We start from the raw sequence: 16,913 nt of genomic DNA, 5'->3' as shown, positions 1-16,913 counted from the left end.
GCATCGCCTTATATGGTCTTCTGTGATTGCTATTTTATTACAACATTTAAGGACATTAATAAACAACTAACGAAAGAGACTACACGGAACATAGTAGCCTAAGTAATTGGGGCTATTGGCAGTTATTCTGAATTCCCTACACCTATAAATTATCTTTATTCCAGTTTATTAACTATTTTCTGTTTGACCAATTACCCTGATGATAATAGATAAAAATGGTTTTTAAAGAGTGATACAACAGTAATTCTAAACTACTTTATTATAAAATATACAATTATATATAATATTCAGCATCAATGGAGATATTTGAATTTTTTATGATTTAAATCCAGGCCTTGCTCAAGAGTCAGTCCTCATTCATATTTTCACACCAACTATCAGAATCTGAGACTAAACCCTGTCCCAAATGCAGCCCTGGTCCTTTCTGCCGCCACACTGCCCATATGGAATCCCTCATCTGTATCTCCCTGGAAAAAAAAAACATTTCATTGTAGCTCATTGATTTTAATATATTTAGTGATTTTAAAATAATATATCATTTGCACATAACATAACAGAATTTAGGAAGGATTATTGTGAAGAAGAGGTCCACCCTCCCCTGCACTGAATTGAGGTGTATGGCATACTTTTCCCATACCATCGTTTTTTGAAACAAAGATTTGTTAAAAATAGGGGTTTTGTGGAATGAAATATTTGAGGCATATTCTGTTAGTTTGAAAGTGAAAAAAAACTTTGGAAGTGAATTGGCAGAAAAGAAACGAAAGAATTTGTTGCTTTGAAACCCACCAACTGTTTGTAGTCTCGGCCCCCCGAGGGGGGCTTGGGCGAGGCTATGATGGCCTTACGTCCGACCTCAGACTTGGCTGGCCACGTAGGGAACATGGCCGGGTCTATGGGCAGAGGAGGCTCGGCAAAGTAGTCGTGCTTCAGTGCCTCATCTGCGGTGATCCTCTCCACCGGGTTGTATGTGAGAAACCTGCAAAGAATTAAACATAGAAGAGATCACAAATTGAAAATAAAGACGTTTGATTAGTACACTGCTGTGAAAAACACATACCACAAGTTGAAGTTATAGTACATTGTTATAATACAAAAATCATAGTTGAAATGGCATTAAAACATAGAGTTAAACGCTTGTTTGCCTACAGTTGTCATTCAAAATGGCGTTTGGTTAACTGTAATTAGTTTGAAAAAAGCTGATTTTTCAACACATTGCCCAATACTTTGCTCAATCTGAATGACAACTTAACCAACTAAACTTTAGGCCTTCCAGTGGATAAACAATTACTTGTGACAGCAATACTACTTCCACTAAATGTTTTTTGTGAACCAGTAGATCTAATATTTAAAAAAATGTGGTCTAAAGATCAAACTGTTTACCTTTGTTTTGGCTCAAGGATTGTTCACTTATAGTTGACTGCATACCAAATAAAGTTCTGATAATCCACCTTTAAACCTAGTGAAATATAAAAAATAAATAGATGGCAGAGACCAACCCAACACTGCTTAAAGAGCAAATTGACTTCTCACTTGTTTAACAAACTGAGGCCGGCATCTGACAGCATGGGAAACCTAGTGCGCAGCTGAGAGCTTGGGAACTCAGCAAACGTCATCTTCTGTACGGCCGGCAGCTTGCTATACCCAGGCCACACCCGCTCGTTGGGCGTGCCGAGCGTTTTGAAGATCTTGTTCAGCTGATCCACCTCGGACTTGCCAGGGAAGAGAGGCTCCATGGCGAGAAACTCTGCGAATATGCAGCCCACCGACCACATGTCTACTGGGGTCGAGTACTCCTACACAAAGTTGTACACAACATCAGTAAAGATATGGGGGAAGAGAAAGATTACAATGATCACAAGACTATGTGAAGAAACACCTACATAGGAGACGCTGCACACAGGAAATGTGGGCAGTCTGGGATTGCAGACCATTTACTGCATAGCTCCAGGGAAAGCACTCATAATTGCAATTTATGCTTCATAAAATTCAAACTTTCCAAATTATGTTTATATTAACCTCGTTAATAGGGTAAAGAGGTAAAAATCTAATAGAATTAAAGAGGTTTTCAGAATGAATGTTGGAATCAATCACTATGGTACATGGCAAAAGGATTTCAAAGTTGTACCAAAATAAAGTTATTTTACCTTTTACCGTCATCAATTCAAATCAAATGTTCTTTACTCAGAGATATACAAGAGTAAACATAAAAAACCTTTAAAAAAATTTCTTGTAGTGAGTCCAATCACATAACCCTTGGCCTTATGCAGCATCAGATTGAAGGAACTGTCTTGAATTTTATTTGGTCAATTTTTTATATTCTGAGTACATAAATGTTTGTGCTTATTTGATTAAAGTTGACAAACATTACTCATGAGAATTGACAATGCATCTTAGGTCTTTAAACTATTCATTGAAAACACAATAAGGATTGATGAAATTAAAAGATAACGCAACCTATTTTTAAAAATGATTTCCAATTCGGGAGGCAACTAACATGGATAGACAAACTCCTTACCTTTGCCGACAGCAGGAGTTCCGGCGACCGGTACCACAGTGTCACCACGATGGGAGTGTAGGCTTTGAGTGGGGAGCCGTACTCTCGGGCGAGACCAAAGTCGCCCACCTTGAGGATACCCTTGTGACTCAACAGTAGGTTGGACGCCTTCAGATCTCTGTGGAGTATCCAGTTGTCATGGAGATGAGCTACAGCCCTCAGTAGCTGCTGCATCAGGCACTTCACCTCAGCTGTTGAACACATACAACATTAGTGATGGTCACTCACAGAGAAACCTACTCAAAATGTTGCTTTCTCTCCGTTGTCAATGCTTTTGATGATTGTCCAACTAGCTTTTCCAAAAGGGTGGGGGGGGGGAAGAACTCACAGTGAAGAGGGGGGTTTGGGTCCTCCCCCGGGAAATAGTTAAAACTTTTGTGAAAAATATTTTGTTTTACACATTTCTTATCTAAACTCCTTCGTCATAAGTGTTAATTATTGTGTTTTAAATCAGGGATGGTGTTTTAAATACGGGATTGTAATTTGAGTTTGGGACGGGACGGCACAGGATTTTTATTTCCTTCCCGATTTTTGGGACAGGACATGATTTTTTCCCTGTGAGGAAAAAAGTGAGGAAATACCGTAGCGATTACTGTGCTTTCACAATAGATTATAATTTACAGTTTTATGGAACTTCCAACGCTAGAACAAGCCTGATTAGCAGCTCTACTGTATATTATCTGGTTATTATTACCTGATCTCAATTTCACAACAAAATTGAAATACTTACCAGGCAAGAAAACTTGTTTTTTGTGCTTCATAGTTTCCATTAGTGACTTGAGATCATGTTCCACGTAGTCCATGACGATGAATATCTTGTCCATGTTGCTACCAACCACAATCTCGCGGACAGTGACAATGTTCGGGTGTTGCGCCTGAAACATCATCCTAATATGTGACTATTGACTATAGAAACTAAGAGTCAAGTTTCATCATAATTGCAATGTTTCTTCTTGTCTAATGAATGACCAGATTGTCTGCTCTCAGGTTAGTACTGCTTTTTCTTTATGTTGTTCATTTTTTAACCTTGTGTGTGGCAAAGTAAAACAAATATGGAAAAGTAAACACCAGTAAGGCAAAATGAAAGCGTGTAGGAATCAGCAACTTAGCAGTTATAAACAGTTCATTAAGACAACTGTAAAAAAAATAGATTAAGATGCTTAGAGGAAAGGCTTGTTCAGTCTATGGAACAAATTAAAACACAACATATCGAAGGTATGATCAAGATCAATGATCATGTATCTAGAGCAGAGTGTCACCATTCACATGACACTCATTGACTCTATAGGCTGCTTACTGACAGCCAATAATACGGGGCAAAATGTGAACAAAACAATCCATGGCGCAGGGATGAACAGTGAACACCCCCTTGTGTGGCGTGTTCAAAGCACTCATGCCCTAATCTGGTACGGCGACTTGCGCTCCTCAGGGTAAAAATATTAGAAATTATAAACATTTAGAAATTATAAACATTAATGTTCAACTCAAACAAGGGCAATCTTGTTATACAACATTGAAATCGGGTTTATAACTTGCCGAGCATTGTCATTTACATTCAAATTTACCTTAACCTTATTCACATATATATACACTGGTATTTACATGAATTTCATACAAAAAGTAGTTCGTGCCATGAATTCAAGGGGAAGAAAAGGCTTACACTCATTATGACTTGACCCTCGGCGCTTTATCAACGTTTACTTTGCTGACAAACTGCATTACATAACATACAATTATAATACAATTTAAATAAGTTAAATCAACAATTTTAAGTGTAATGTATAATTAATTCTCAATTCTTTGTTTGAAGAAAAATATCAATTAAATAATCAATAATAATCAATTAAATAATCAATATTGTTGAAATTCTCAATTGTAATGCTGTGTAATGTAGGTAACGTTACCTTCAGTAACGTGTTTATTTCTCTCAGCGAGGTGATGGGGAAACCTTCCTTCTCTTTTTCCATTTTCAGTCGTTTCAACGCGACAATCTCGTCAGTCCGCTTATCTCTTGCCCTGTACACGACTCCGTATGTACCTTCTTCTATCCTGAAACATAGCATTGATTCTGATGCTCAATATTTTTCTAACTCACTTATGAACATTATAACGTAGGCTAGTTTGTTACTTCCAACTACACATCACATACAATAATTTAGAAGTGGCAACATTACATACACATTGCATTAAAAACCAATAAACTGTGATGTTACAACTGAAAGCCATACTTGTGCGCAGGAATCAAGTTGCAACATTGATTTAATTATTCCTAGCATAAACCTATGACTAAAATTAGAACTTAAGCATTTTTACAATTGCCGGTAGACGCAAAACATTAAAAGAAAATTATACATAGACAGTGTATTGTTGAGATGGTTCTCAAGACAGTATGGATTTTCAAAGTATCTTTTAAAAATGGAGCTGCAATGCTCTGAAACTAGTCATATAATTGATTGTGGATTGAAGAAAAAAATGCTATTATCATAGTCAGTTTTATAAATCCTAGAGGCATAATAGAATATAGTATTTATATAATAACATAGATACATAATAAAACCTTTATAATATTATTTATTTTTAATAATAGTTTGCCCTTAAGTAATAATATAAGATTATGAAACAAAGACTTGTAAAATTATGAAAATTTACTATTATTTTGTAAATTAGTATTTTCCTGTTATGAACCTTGCCTACCTGTTTAAGCATTGGAACTCCTCGACACTTCTGCAGCCCTGAATGGCTGGCAGGTAGGGAGGCAATGTATCCTTGGTCAGCTCTATATCATTGTCTACGTTGTGACTGCTGGTGACCACCGGAGTGGTAGATCTGGAGCGAGAACGGGGTCGCGAGTCGTCGGTCTCTGTAACAAACAAATCATCAATCTGGATTGTTGAGAGAAAGGAATGGTAGTTAGCAAGATAAGGCTGATTTTACTACTATAGTTCGGCCGCTTAGAAAGCGACCTCCTCCTTTTCTAAGCGGCCGAACTATAGTAGGCTACTTTACAAAACAGATGATAGTCGCTCACATTCTACACAAGGAAAATAAGATTTAACAAAACACATTGATTTGATAATACAAAAATAACCACACATTCTTGTGTCATCCTGATCCCAACACAAAAATGATAAATTCCAAATCTAGTAACCTAACACAAGTAAGCCGATTGTGCTGGCAAATAAATTACATTGACCGTTTTTAACATCTTATTCTATTTAAATAATTTTCACTGCACGGCAAATAAAAAAATTGAATTGTAAGTTTTTGAAATAAGTTGGACTTCTTAAAAAAAAACTGTATTACTGTACTAAATTTTAATATTTATATCAGTGTGAAATAGAAAAGAAACTAAACGCGCTGCCACTAAATCACCTTGAAGTGATCTTACTTAGTGCTTGTAATTATAGTATTGGTGTGATTAATGTATACATTAAGTACATCTTTTAACTCTTTAGAGACCTCAAGTTAACAGTTGTTTGATCAAAAAGCCCTTGACACATGTACCTTGTTCAGAGCCGCTTGACGTGTCGCTATTATCGGAGGACTCTTCGTCTCCACTAGCGTCCGAATGTTTGCTGCCGTCAGAACCCTCTGCTGCTGCTTCCGTGTCTCCGTCGCGAGGCTGATCTTCCTCCATGGGTGTTGGCGACACTGACACGTCTGATAGCATCATCGCTTCCTCTTCCTCCTTTTCAGTCGCGGCTCGAGCGTCCACCAAGTAAAAGTCCTCTGCAAACGATATATATCATGTAAATGGACATTACAAGTGAGTTGATAAGTAAACAAGTATTGGTTCTACGGTAATAGCTACTTCCCTATAGGGAAATTCGCTAAAAGGGAGTTCATTAAACACACAAGGAACCTAACCAGTCCCATAAAAGCAGACAAATTAGGTTTCCAATTAGTCTGGTTTAATGAGGGTCTATTGCAATAAGATTTCATGACAGTTTGACATTTGGATTACACAACATTGTAGGTTAAAAAACTATTTCTCTAAGCCAAAGTGTATTTTTTGTTGAAGGGTAGACAACAAATTACTTACTGTTAGCTGCCTAGCCTACATTTTACGTTTAATAGGATTGCTAAACGTGATGGTGGCAAGAACATAAGGGAAAATAAGGTTAGTTTTTAAACTTAGTGAACTTACTGAATTTTCATGTGAATAAAAAGGGAAATTATGCATTTTAAATATTGTTTTGTGAGGGTGCAAGGAAATTATATTTCATTGGTGGTTAAAATTGAACTGTTCTCAAGTCTTGGGCCACTTGAAAGCCTTTCAGGAACGTAGCTAGTGTGAAACCTTAAGACATAGCATAAAGCAAGGATAATAAGTTGAAAAAAAAACAATAAAGGGTTAGTACATTTTTTGGTTAATATGCTAACAATTAATTATTGGCTATTTTTACAATGTCACCCTGTCCCCATCCAAAACCGTTAAAGTAATTTATCCCTCAGCTATAAAACAAAAATCAAATTCACCTGATTCTAGTTCATGCTCTTTGTTCTTACTTCCAGTGTTTTCCTTCTCTTGAGAGTCTGAAAATTAATTCAGTTAAATTTCAACGACAAAATAGATACGATTGAAGGAGTGTTGGTTTAGAATCGTGATTTATATTTACAAACAATTCAGAATTGTTTTAGAAACAAAAGCTTTGGAATCCCATCCGTGGTAAATCTAATACGAGAATGAGTGGAAGAAGGATCAAAGAGTAAATTGGAAGCTCTAAAATGAAGGGAAGTAGGAGAGGAAAAGCTATACCATGCCAACGTTACTTCATCTATCAGTTAAAACTGTTATAGAATGTTCGTGCACTAACTTGAGGACAATCGATCAAAACGTATTTCAAATACTGTACCATTGAAAGGATACAACTTTAAACTGTATTTAGAAAATAAAAATTCCCAGCCCTAAGCTATTTGTTACTTTCCCTACCACCAAAATGTAAATTTAAATTAACTGATTGAAATTTGAACACAAACTTTACGGCAAGACTCTCAAGAGGGTTATCGTCAAGTAGTGATTCTCGGGCCTAAGTAACAAGAAACCAAGTATAATAGTTTAAGATCACTATTGGACCAGAAACTGAATTAGAATATTGGTTTGGGCTTGAATGTATAAGATAATCATGGAGTACAACAATGATTCAACAACTTCCTTAGCTACCAAACATTTTTTAAACGTGGACCTTAAAAGAATGGTCAAGGAAAGCGAAATATAAAAAAACAATCGATCTACCTAATTTATTATGGAAATAGTGAAATGATTCTTTTACCATTATCTCGGCTCCTGCTTCTGTTTGCTCGTCTCATTCGTCTTTCTTCTATGTGTTTCTTTGACTGTTCCCGCACTCTCTCTTGTTCTAACAATCTTTCTCGGCGCAAGTCTCGTTCTTGTTTTTCTTTGGCTCTTTCTGGCCCAGATTTACTTCTCTCTTTTACTTCTGCTTCCTTCCGTTTAGCAGCCATATCTTCATCGTACTTCACTCTTTCCTCCCTGATCTTTTCTTCTCTCGTTCGCTCTTCTCTCACTCGTTCGTCTCTAACACGTTGATCATCACGGCTTCTTTCATCTTTGTACCTTTCGTCTTTTACTTTATCTTCTTTGCTCCTGTCTTGGTCTTTGTTCTTTCCATGTCTTCTGGATTCATCTTTTCGCACTGAATCTTCTTTAGCTGGCCTTTCTCTGAAAAAATACGTTATTATTTGACATTACGTACCATAGACTTAGTGTATAAAGTGTGGACACAGAGGGATCATTACTCATCAAACACCAAGGTTCAATTTAGTCCTTATAGGATTAGAAAAATTAATAACAGAAACATTTAATTACAAGGCAAAAAGTACGATAATAGGGTACAAAAAAAATCATAATTCCAGTAATCTCTCAGTTATCATTAACCCAGTCTTATGCAGTGGAAATTTTTACAAATGTCTATGCAAGACAACCTGTCGCTGAACAGTGTGCTGCAGAAAATAGATAAGTTTTTTGTCACACCCTCTATCAATATATAGGGTGTCTACCTATTAGGGGAGTCTCCGAATACTCCCAGATTTTAGTGGAGGGTCACGTAAGTCACCAAAAGTCACATATTTTACAAAAATTCATATCTGGATGGGCAATACGGTTAGGATACATTATTTGATAGTTTCAGTTTAGACAAAATCTGCAGATAAAAGTTAAGAATAACAATTTTTAAATCTCATATTAAAGCCGGAAGTTGCCAAGGTCAATGTTTTGTTCTTCGTACCAAGTGTTTAAATTCTGAACCAGACAACAGGCGTAGTTCATGCCGGCCCAAATTTATTGTGCACTCTCAGTTATTTATTGTATCCTAGTCTGATAAGTAAACGCAATCAGGGAACCACTCTTTTTTACAAAATATAAGTCATAGACTGAAAACATTTTAGCGCTGTTACTATAACGAGCATCCATTGATCTAGAAATTACAACTTCAGGTAGCACTGGCACGGCAACTCTGATAGAAAATCAAGACGCTGTAAAATATTGTTATGTTGGTACCAACTATAAGAATCAACCAGCTGTTTGGCTCTTGGCTTTATTAAAATCCCAATCTCCTATTCAGCCCCTAGTTTCAATGTAGGCTACTATTCCCCTAGTACATATGGCGGCCAATGTCTCTCAATTATCTCATTCTGTGCTACCCTCGGTTTTAGCTTTAGTTCAGTGCGAGCAACTATTGCTATCTATTGGCTTAACCTTGACCACTACTACTGACGACAAACATTACAGTATTACGTTATTTATATTTTATTTTAGAATTTAGTCACGTCTCACGCTAACTGTTGACCAGGTCTTACAATTTAGTGAGACTTAAAAGTAATAGACCCTATCTCAAGTGTTAAAATTGAATTTAGGACACGGATGAAATGGTTTTTAGTAACGAGAGCAGGCTTAATTGAATGGGAGAGAGTCCTAACTGACATGAGAAACACAACGCTTTACACTATATAGGTACACAAAACAGTCGAAAATTTCAATGTCATAGACAGCAATTTGAACTGAATAAGAGAGAGGTTTCTTCTAGTCTCTCTTAAGCCTGCTATCCTTACTTAGAATCCTGTACTACCAGTAAGTTAACTCTCATCATTACCGGTGATGCCTTCTTCTTTCTTCCCTATGACTCCTAGACCGATGATGTCCTTTTCTGTGGCCACTCGAAGATGATTTCTGGAACACAAATAAAGAATGTTTACAACATAATTACCCTACAAACTTTTTTACTAAATAGGTTATTTTCAATATAAACCGCAGACTACCGGTTTGTCCAACAATTATTTCTGAAAATCTATACAGGGTGTTCATAAAGGGGTGTCACAAACTTCAGGGACTGATAGTACTAATCAATCTAAGAAAAAAATTGGTTTAGCCGCTAGCCGCCATTTTATATTTTTTACCAAACAATTTATACCTCAAGAATTATTCAGGCTACAGAAACCAAACTTGGAACATATGGTACATTTATTGTTTCAAGAAGCAATTTAAAAAAAATATGTAATTTTCTTTTAAATTTACAAAATGGCGGCCATTTAAAAACATTTAAACTTAAATTAGCTACTAAAATAAGCTTACGGCTGATTTTGTGAAAAAATTTCAAGAACACTACTTAATTAGCATTTTTAATTCCCTATCTAAGGATATCCATGTTCAAAAAGATTGAATAAAAACAGCTCAAATATCATAATGATTTTTAGTTGTAAAATGAGGCAAACCTGATTAGCCTAGCTTTATTCTACCCCATTTCACAACTAAAAATCTTGATATTTCAGCTATTTTTTATTCAATCTTAGACTGGGAATTAAAAATTAAAGATTTTCACAATTTTAGCATGTTTTAAGGAAACAATGATCGTGTTCCATGACCATGGGGTATAATCAGGATAACAATTTCTGCCTCCTTTAAAACTCTCTGTTGTTTAGCATATCTTAATTTCTAAACAATTCAGATAACGTCAGTGGGGTGGTGATTGGGATCAGAAAATCATATAATTCACCTTTAAAGTAACACGGTTTTTTATTAGTCAGTATAGAGCTATGAAACTTTGCACACAAATAAAATGGTATCTTAAGTGATTGCTGAATTAATTTCCAATTTTTAGGTAAAGTAAAACATCGCAAAAAAAAAAGTGAAATTTTTATAAAAAAAAATAGTGGTAGGCTAACTGAAAAAAAAACATATGAGGTGTTATAAAATTCAACATGTGTAATTTTTTAAGCAAAAATAAGATCACTGCAACCCGTGATTCCAATAGCCCATTACTCCCAATTACCCCACTTGACCCTAATTGGAGTCTTGTAATTCAGAGTAACTAGCGTCTCATGGGGCTGTTTAAAAACCAATGAGAACATCTTCTGCAAAAGAGTGGGGGATTGTGGGAGAGCCCCTCACGTCAATTTAAGAAAAATTATAAAATTAATTTTTTAATTATAAAATTAAACTGTCATAACCTAACCTAACTTATCAAACTTGCTGATAATATAAAAAAGATAGGTATAAGATAAAAATCTAATTAAGGTTTACTAATAAAAAAATTTCTGTTCATAAAATAAAATTATAAATGTCTCAAATTCTAACAAAAGATGTTAAGTTGTAATCACATTTTAAGCAAAATCTTTGGCAAAAAGTTAGTGTCACCGGTGGAATTCGATCTGGTTAGCCTACCTATTGGACATCAGCCGAGTATTCTATCCACTACCGGTACACCATTAACACCGATGGCTGCATTTTGTATCTTTGCGGTAATGGTGTTCTCTCAAGAGAAGATAATGACGTCACGCCCCCCACTCCTTTGCAAAAGAGTTCTCATCGGTTTTTGACCAGGAACCCATGAGACGCTAGTATTAAGATTGGGCCTAATACTGTAGATGATTTGCATTTGTATACCTGTTGTGAGATTTCAATTTGTAGCTCAGGACAGAAGTCCCATCATATACAATTATAATAAAGTCTCAGTTATTTTAGGGTAAACACTAGATTGATTTACTTACATGACTTCTCCTTGATGATGTCACTGACTGTTTGTCCCTACGGCTGGAATGAGATTTGTGGATGAAAGCCTGAGGTGGCTTTATTTCCAGTGAGTCAGCAGTGTCATCTTCAGATAAACTGAAACATTACCGTAAATCTTGTTAATTTTTTGACATGAGGCATTCAGAGCATAATATAGGGAAAACACACCTGGATCTGAGATCAGACATCTTGTAGCCTAATCAACATTAACTTAAAGTCCACTTTTTTATTGACAGTAATCACGGTATCAACACAGGACTCAGTTGTACATTTCAGTTAAACTGTCATAAATGTAGAGTGAAATGGAGGTTTGATATTTACTGATAAAAAATTCCAATGGGCTAGCTTACTAGCCCAAATCAAAGACAAACCCCATTCAAAATCATGCATGTGGACCAGAAATTTGGTTATTAGGCTAATAGCCTATCATATTAAGTAATTGGACTCTTACAACTTCAACATTAGGCCTACAATCTCCGGGCACTTTTATTGGCTTTCCCACTTTATAAGACCAGCGATTTCTTCGACATTCCCAAGGAGACTGTGAGAGAGTTTTTCCTATGTACATAAGTAACAGATTGTTTTGTTTTGACAGTAGTTTTGTGCATGGTTTGTTTTTGGTTTTGTTTGCTGTGTGATTTTTGCATTTTAGTTTTAATTTTGATGAAAATTGTATATTGTTATTTGTTCTGACGATGCCTATTGCATTTCATGCCTAATGGAAAATAAAGCATTTCATTTACTTCTTATAGTTCGACATTTTGATAGTTCGACATAGGTCTACCTACCTTAAGTTCACAAAGTGTCGAACTAATGAGGTTCTACTGTATAATCTATATATGATTAGAAACTAGATTTTTACCTGAAAACAATTGTGCAAAAATGTTTCTGCTGTCACAAAAACTGAATAAACTACGATCATTTTAATGTTGTATTAGGAACTTGTACAGGAGCGGAGATGCATGGCCTGAATCTTCGACATGGCATCAGATTAAACCTCCCGTACTGCAGACTCACAAAAAAGGACTGTTTCCCCCACCTGGCCCTAAAGATGTTCAATAGGCTGCAAGCTGGAGTTAAATGCCTGGATGACAATAGTTTCAAGACCAAAATTTTGTCCTGGCTAATTGGTAGAGCATATTATTCATTGAAAGAGTTCTTCGAGGACAACTTTAGCGACCTTGTCTAGCCAAACAAACCATAGACGCAATCAATCCAGCAACGCTGGTCAAAGATGAAGACTTTAAGTATCAAGTATCAAGTAAGTAACGTTGGTTTGCACAACAAAATTTACACAGTAAAATCAAAGTTAACCTAATGGAACTTAGTCAAATTTTTTGATAGATTAACTTACCTATATGCCATTTTAAAGTAAATATTACCCTCACTCAATTTAAGAGAGGCATGGGACTCGCATGGTGGAGGCGCCGGGTACTAAAAATAGGCTTAAATATGGAGGTGGGTGTTTTTAAAACATTGTTTAGGACATGAAACTAGGCCTAGTCTAAAGTAACCTATCATAACTAACCAAACTTGCAGTAAGTTAGGATAAGATACCTAGACCTACCGTTTCAAAATCCCGTTTGATAACAGAAAAGGTATGGGGAATAGGCTACCAAACAGAATTTTGAAATGTAACCGGTAGGCTACAGCAAGTTTTGGTTGGTTAGGTTAAGTTAGTTTCCACCTTTTCCATTGGTTAATAATGTTCATCATTATAGCACTAGGAACAATGAAAATATTTTTAGAGATAGAGTTAGACTAGATTTAACTCTCAACTGTTTTCCTGTTGCAGGAATAAGGTTCTACAATGCCTTCCATAACTGTCAGACAAATCTTACCGAACAAGTTTGCGACCACACTAAAAGCTTGGATGCTTGCCAATCCATTTTATTCCATAAAAGAGCTTTGGAATGCACAGCTTGTTACTATTGGGTTGAACCCACAGTAGTCTAGTAGAGGTATTACAAAATTGTAAATTTATTTTTCTCTGCCTTGCATGGCTTGCAGCATGTAGTTTTTATTTTTTTTCATTTTAGTATGCATGCATTGCTTTGCATGTTTTGTATTGAGTGAGATCCTGCATGTGTTCATTTCAGCTTTTAATCTTGTTAGTCAAGAGTGCAAGAAGAAGTTTGGCATGTTTATTTATTATTTATTGTTATTGTTTGACGTAGCCTATTGTTTGTATGTAACTGAATGGCCAATAAAATCATTTGAATCATTTAGTTTAGAACAGTTTCATTTCAATATTACATATTTTTTAAATATTGTCTGTTGACACTTTTAAACATACTGTAACTTACTATGGTTCTGGTGGTCACCATCTCCGACATAATTTCCTGCCCGAGTTATCTTTCTTCTGGATCAAATTAGGCTAACTTATCTTTGGGCAGATGAAATTACGTTGGTTACTAAACCATAAACTAAACTAGGCCTAACTTATAAATGAAAAAAAAACTAACCTGATGGATGATTCAGATGCATTTTTCTTGGGTGCTGGGGAAGGCATTTTTTTTATTTCGCCTTCTTCTATTCCATCATCAATTTCCACATCTGAATCGCCATTGTCTGACATGTTAAGTTAACAAAAATAAATAACTTGATATCAAACAATTTGAATGACATAGGCTAGGCTCTACAGAGAGTGATTAGGCCAATAGCTAAATTTCCTAGCAATTACTGAGGAAATAAGTAGAGTAGGCCTAGGCCTAGAATAATAAAAATCCTTTGTTTTGAGGTTAAGTAAGGAACACCGCGTTCAAAAACCTTTAGAGAACCACCAATAAATTATTTAAGTTAGGTGTAAGTAACAGAAAAGTTATTATATAAATCGATCATACACTAACCTACACTAATTTTCAAAAGTTTGCAAGGTAACTTAGGTAAAACTTAAGTTAAGTAGCAATCAATGGACAATGTAAAAAGTTAGTTCACTGGAACAATAATTAAATAAGCCCACTGTCGAATGCGGAACCGGGAACCGTAAACCGTTGTCTATTGCAATTTTGACAAAGTATTGACGTTCACACTGGATTCTTTTCCACTTCACTCACACTTAAAACAGAATTAATTATTCATAAAAATAACTATCACCACAAACAACACACAAATTTGCAAAAGATGTTGACTTACTGACAATGAATACTGACATAGTGATATGACGATGACGATTGGGTTGGGGGGGGGGGATCGTGGGGGGAGACGAGTGACGGACGACGTGACGTAGATGTCAGAGTCAGAGACGTACGACAATCGGAATCGACAGACGATTGAATTGGATTGACATTGACGGTTGACGCACTCAGTCGCTCGCCATACATCCGTAAACGGGACGGGAGCGCGTAAAGGCGTTAGGCACGGCCACCTTTAAAAACATACTAAACAAGTACTGTTTCTAATCAGACGTCCCCTAAGCTAACATGGCAGACATGTGACACTAGGTCGTTTAATTGCGTATTATTCATTTAAATTTAAATCAAGGAAAAAATTATTAAAAGATTAAACCAAAACAATATAAATTGAATATCTATTTCTATGCATTTAAAATGGAGTCAATAGTTTCATAGCCCAGTAACCAAGCTTTCATAATTCATATCCTTAAAAATATACACAAAATACGCATTAACTGCCTCCAAATAAAATGTGTGTTTTAAAATTCAAACAAGTTTTAAAAACTACTCTAACCCAGGCTTGCCTGTACAAATATGAAGAGTACTTTGGTTTAAGGTTTTAGTTATTTTAGTTGCCTTGATTGTTTTGTTTTTCTTTTGACGATTGTCATGAACTTTGTACATAGTTTTAACGAGAATAAATCATTTACCACATCACAGGCTGGCCATCACAGGTAATTCTTTCAAACTCAATTGTGTGAAATTTTATAATAAGCTGCCTGAGCCTCTTCAGGCAGACAGCCTTTCCCTTCCTCTTTTTAAGACAAAAATTCATAACTGGCTTGTAGCTAACCCATTTTACTCAGTTAAGGACTTCATAAATTATAAAATAATGCCGAATCATTCATCCTGTAAATCAAGAACTCTCAATCATTATTCTCAATCTTTGTTACCTATAGCCCCCCACATACTACCAGACCAGACCCCTGGACCAGACCGGCTGGCTGCAACCAGACCGTCTTTGACGGCTCTACACACTCCCAGACCAGACATACAACATTCGAAATTGAAACACCGTGGTGAGAACTCCAACTAATGGATAGGTAAAGACTGTCGCGACGGTCTGCAGTCTGACAGACAGCGCTACACACTCACAGACCAGACAAAAATAGTGGCGGGGGAACCTCAGACCGTCTTTGGTCTGAGGGTTCAACCATCAGACACGCAGACAGTCTGGTCTGAGAAAATTGGTCTGCAGACAGCCCCACACACGATAAGACAAGTGCCAGACGCCAGACCAGACGGTCTGGTCTGGAGGTCTGGTCTGGTAGTGTGTGGGGGCTTTATAGATATGAACATGTTTAGTAATATTTTATTTAATGTAATTTGACAATGCCTATTCCTATGTACAACTTGGTCAATGGCAATAAACTTTCTTATTCTTATTCTTATTCTTATTTTATGGCAGACAGGTAACATCACTCATTTATTCGATTTTTATCGATTTAAATTTATTAAAATAGGCTATTGAAAATAAAACATACAGAATTGAAAACCGAAACAATATGAATTAAAAATCTGTATCTGTACATTTTAATTGGGGTCAATATTGTCATAGTCCAGTAACCAATCTTAAAGCCCCCCACACACTACCAGACCAGACCTCCAGACCAGACCGTCTGGTCTGGCGTCTGGCACTTGTCTTATCGTGTGTGGGGCTGTTTGCAGACCAATTTTCTCGGACCAGACTGTCTGCGTGTCTGATGGTTGAACCCTCAGACCACAGACGGTCTGAGGTTCCCCCACCACTATTTTCGTCTGGTCTGTGAGTGTGTAGCGCTGTCTGTCAGACGGCCGACCATCGTGACAGTCTTCATCCATTTGTTGGAGTTCTCACCACGGTCTCTCAATTACGAATGTTAGACCGTCTGGTCTGGGAGTGTGTAGAGCCGTCCAAGACGGTCTGGTTGCAGCCAGACGGTCTGGTCTGGAGGTCTGGTCTGGTAGTGTGTGGGGGGCTTAACAACCAGACCAGACCCCTAGACCAGACCGTCTGGCTGCAACCAGACCGTCTTGGACGGCTCTACACACTCCCAGACCAGACATTCCAACATTCGAAATCGAAACACCTTGGTGAGAACTCCAACTAATGGATAAAGACTGTCGACTGTCGCGACGGTCTGCCGTCTGACAGACAGCGCTACACACTCACAGACCA

General features: G+C 36.6%; 1 protein-coding gene across 2 annotated transcripts; it reads right to left on the bottom strand.

Annotated features, from left to right (window-relative positions):
- Positions 1-240: 240 nt before the first annotated feature.
- LOC129001275 (cyclin-dependent kinase 11B-like) lies at positions 241-14,711 on the bottom strand. Of its 2 annotated transcripts, XM_054428518.1 has the most exons (13): positions 14,048-14,711; positions 11,561-11,678; positions 9,667-9,743; positions 7,828-8,237; positions 7,034-7,090; positions 6,059-6,283; positions 5,249-5,414; positions 4,459-4,603; positions 3,285-3,429; positions 2,516-2,745; positions 1,531-1,793; positions 787-976; positions 241-467 (listed from the first exon to the last, which is right to left on the bottom strand). In XM_054428518.1, exons 1-13 carry the CDS (start codon positions 14,158-14,160, stop codon positions 378-380), a joined length of 2,229 nt encoding a protein of 742 aa, XP_054284493.1. In that variant the 5' UTR covers positions 14,161-14,711; the 3' UTR covers positions 241-377. The 2 variants fall into 2 exon arrangements, with proteins under 2 accessions (XP_054284493.1, XP_054284494.1); XM_054428519.1 differs by lacking the exon at positions 7,034-7,090.
- Positions 14,712-16,913: the final 2,202 nt, after the last annotated feature.

The sequence above is a fragment of the Macrosteles quadrilineatus genome, unplaced genomic scaffold (assembly GCF_028750875.1).
Source record: "Macrosteles quadrilineatus isolate MER2022 unplaced genomic scaffold, UCM_ALF_1.0 Scaffold_8__2_contigs__length_117827958, whole genome shotgun sequence".
Lineage (NCBI taxonomy): Eukaryota > Metazoa > Arthropoda > Insecta > Hemiptera > Cicadellidae > Macrosteles > Macrosteles quadrilineatus.
The sequence above is the reverse complement of the archived record's forward strand: the minus strand, read 5'-3'. Positions and strand labels throughout refer to the sequence as shown.

What these genes read in the sequence shown, in the direction of transcription:
- LOC129001275 (XM_054428518.1), bottom strand. Translation starts at nt 14,160, where the DNA reads ATGTCAGACAATGGCGATTCAGATGTGGAAATTGATGATGGAATAGAA. An exon ending in GCATCTGAATCATCCATCAG is followed by an intron (nt 11,679 to 14,047) that starts GTTAGTTTTTTT and finishes GTAATGTTTCAG; the next exon opens with TTTATCTGAAGATGACACTG. An exon ending in GAGTTCCAATGCTTAAACAG is followed by an intron (nt 4,604 to 5,248) that starts GTAGGCAAGGTT and finishes GCTATGTTTCAG; the next exon opens with GATAGAAGAAGGTACATACG.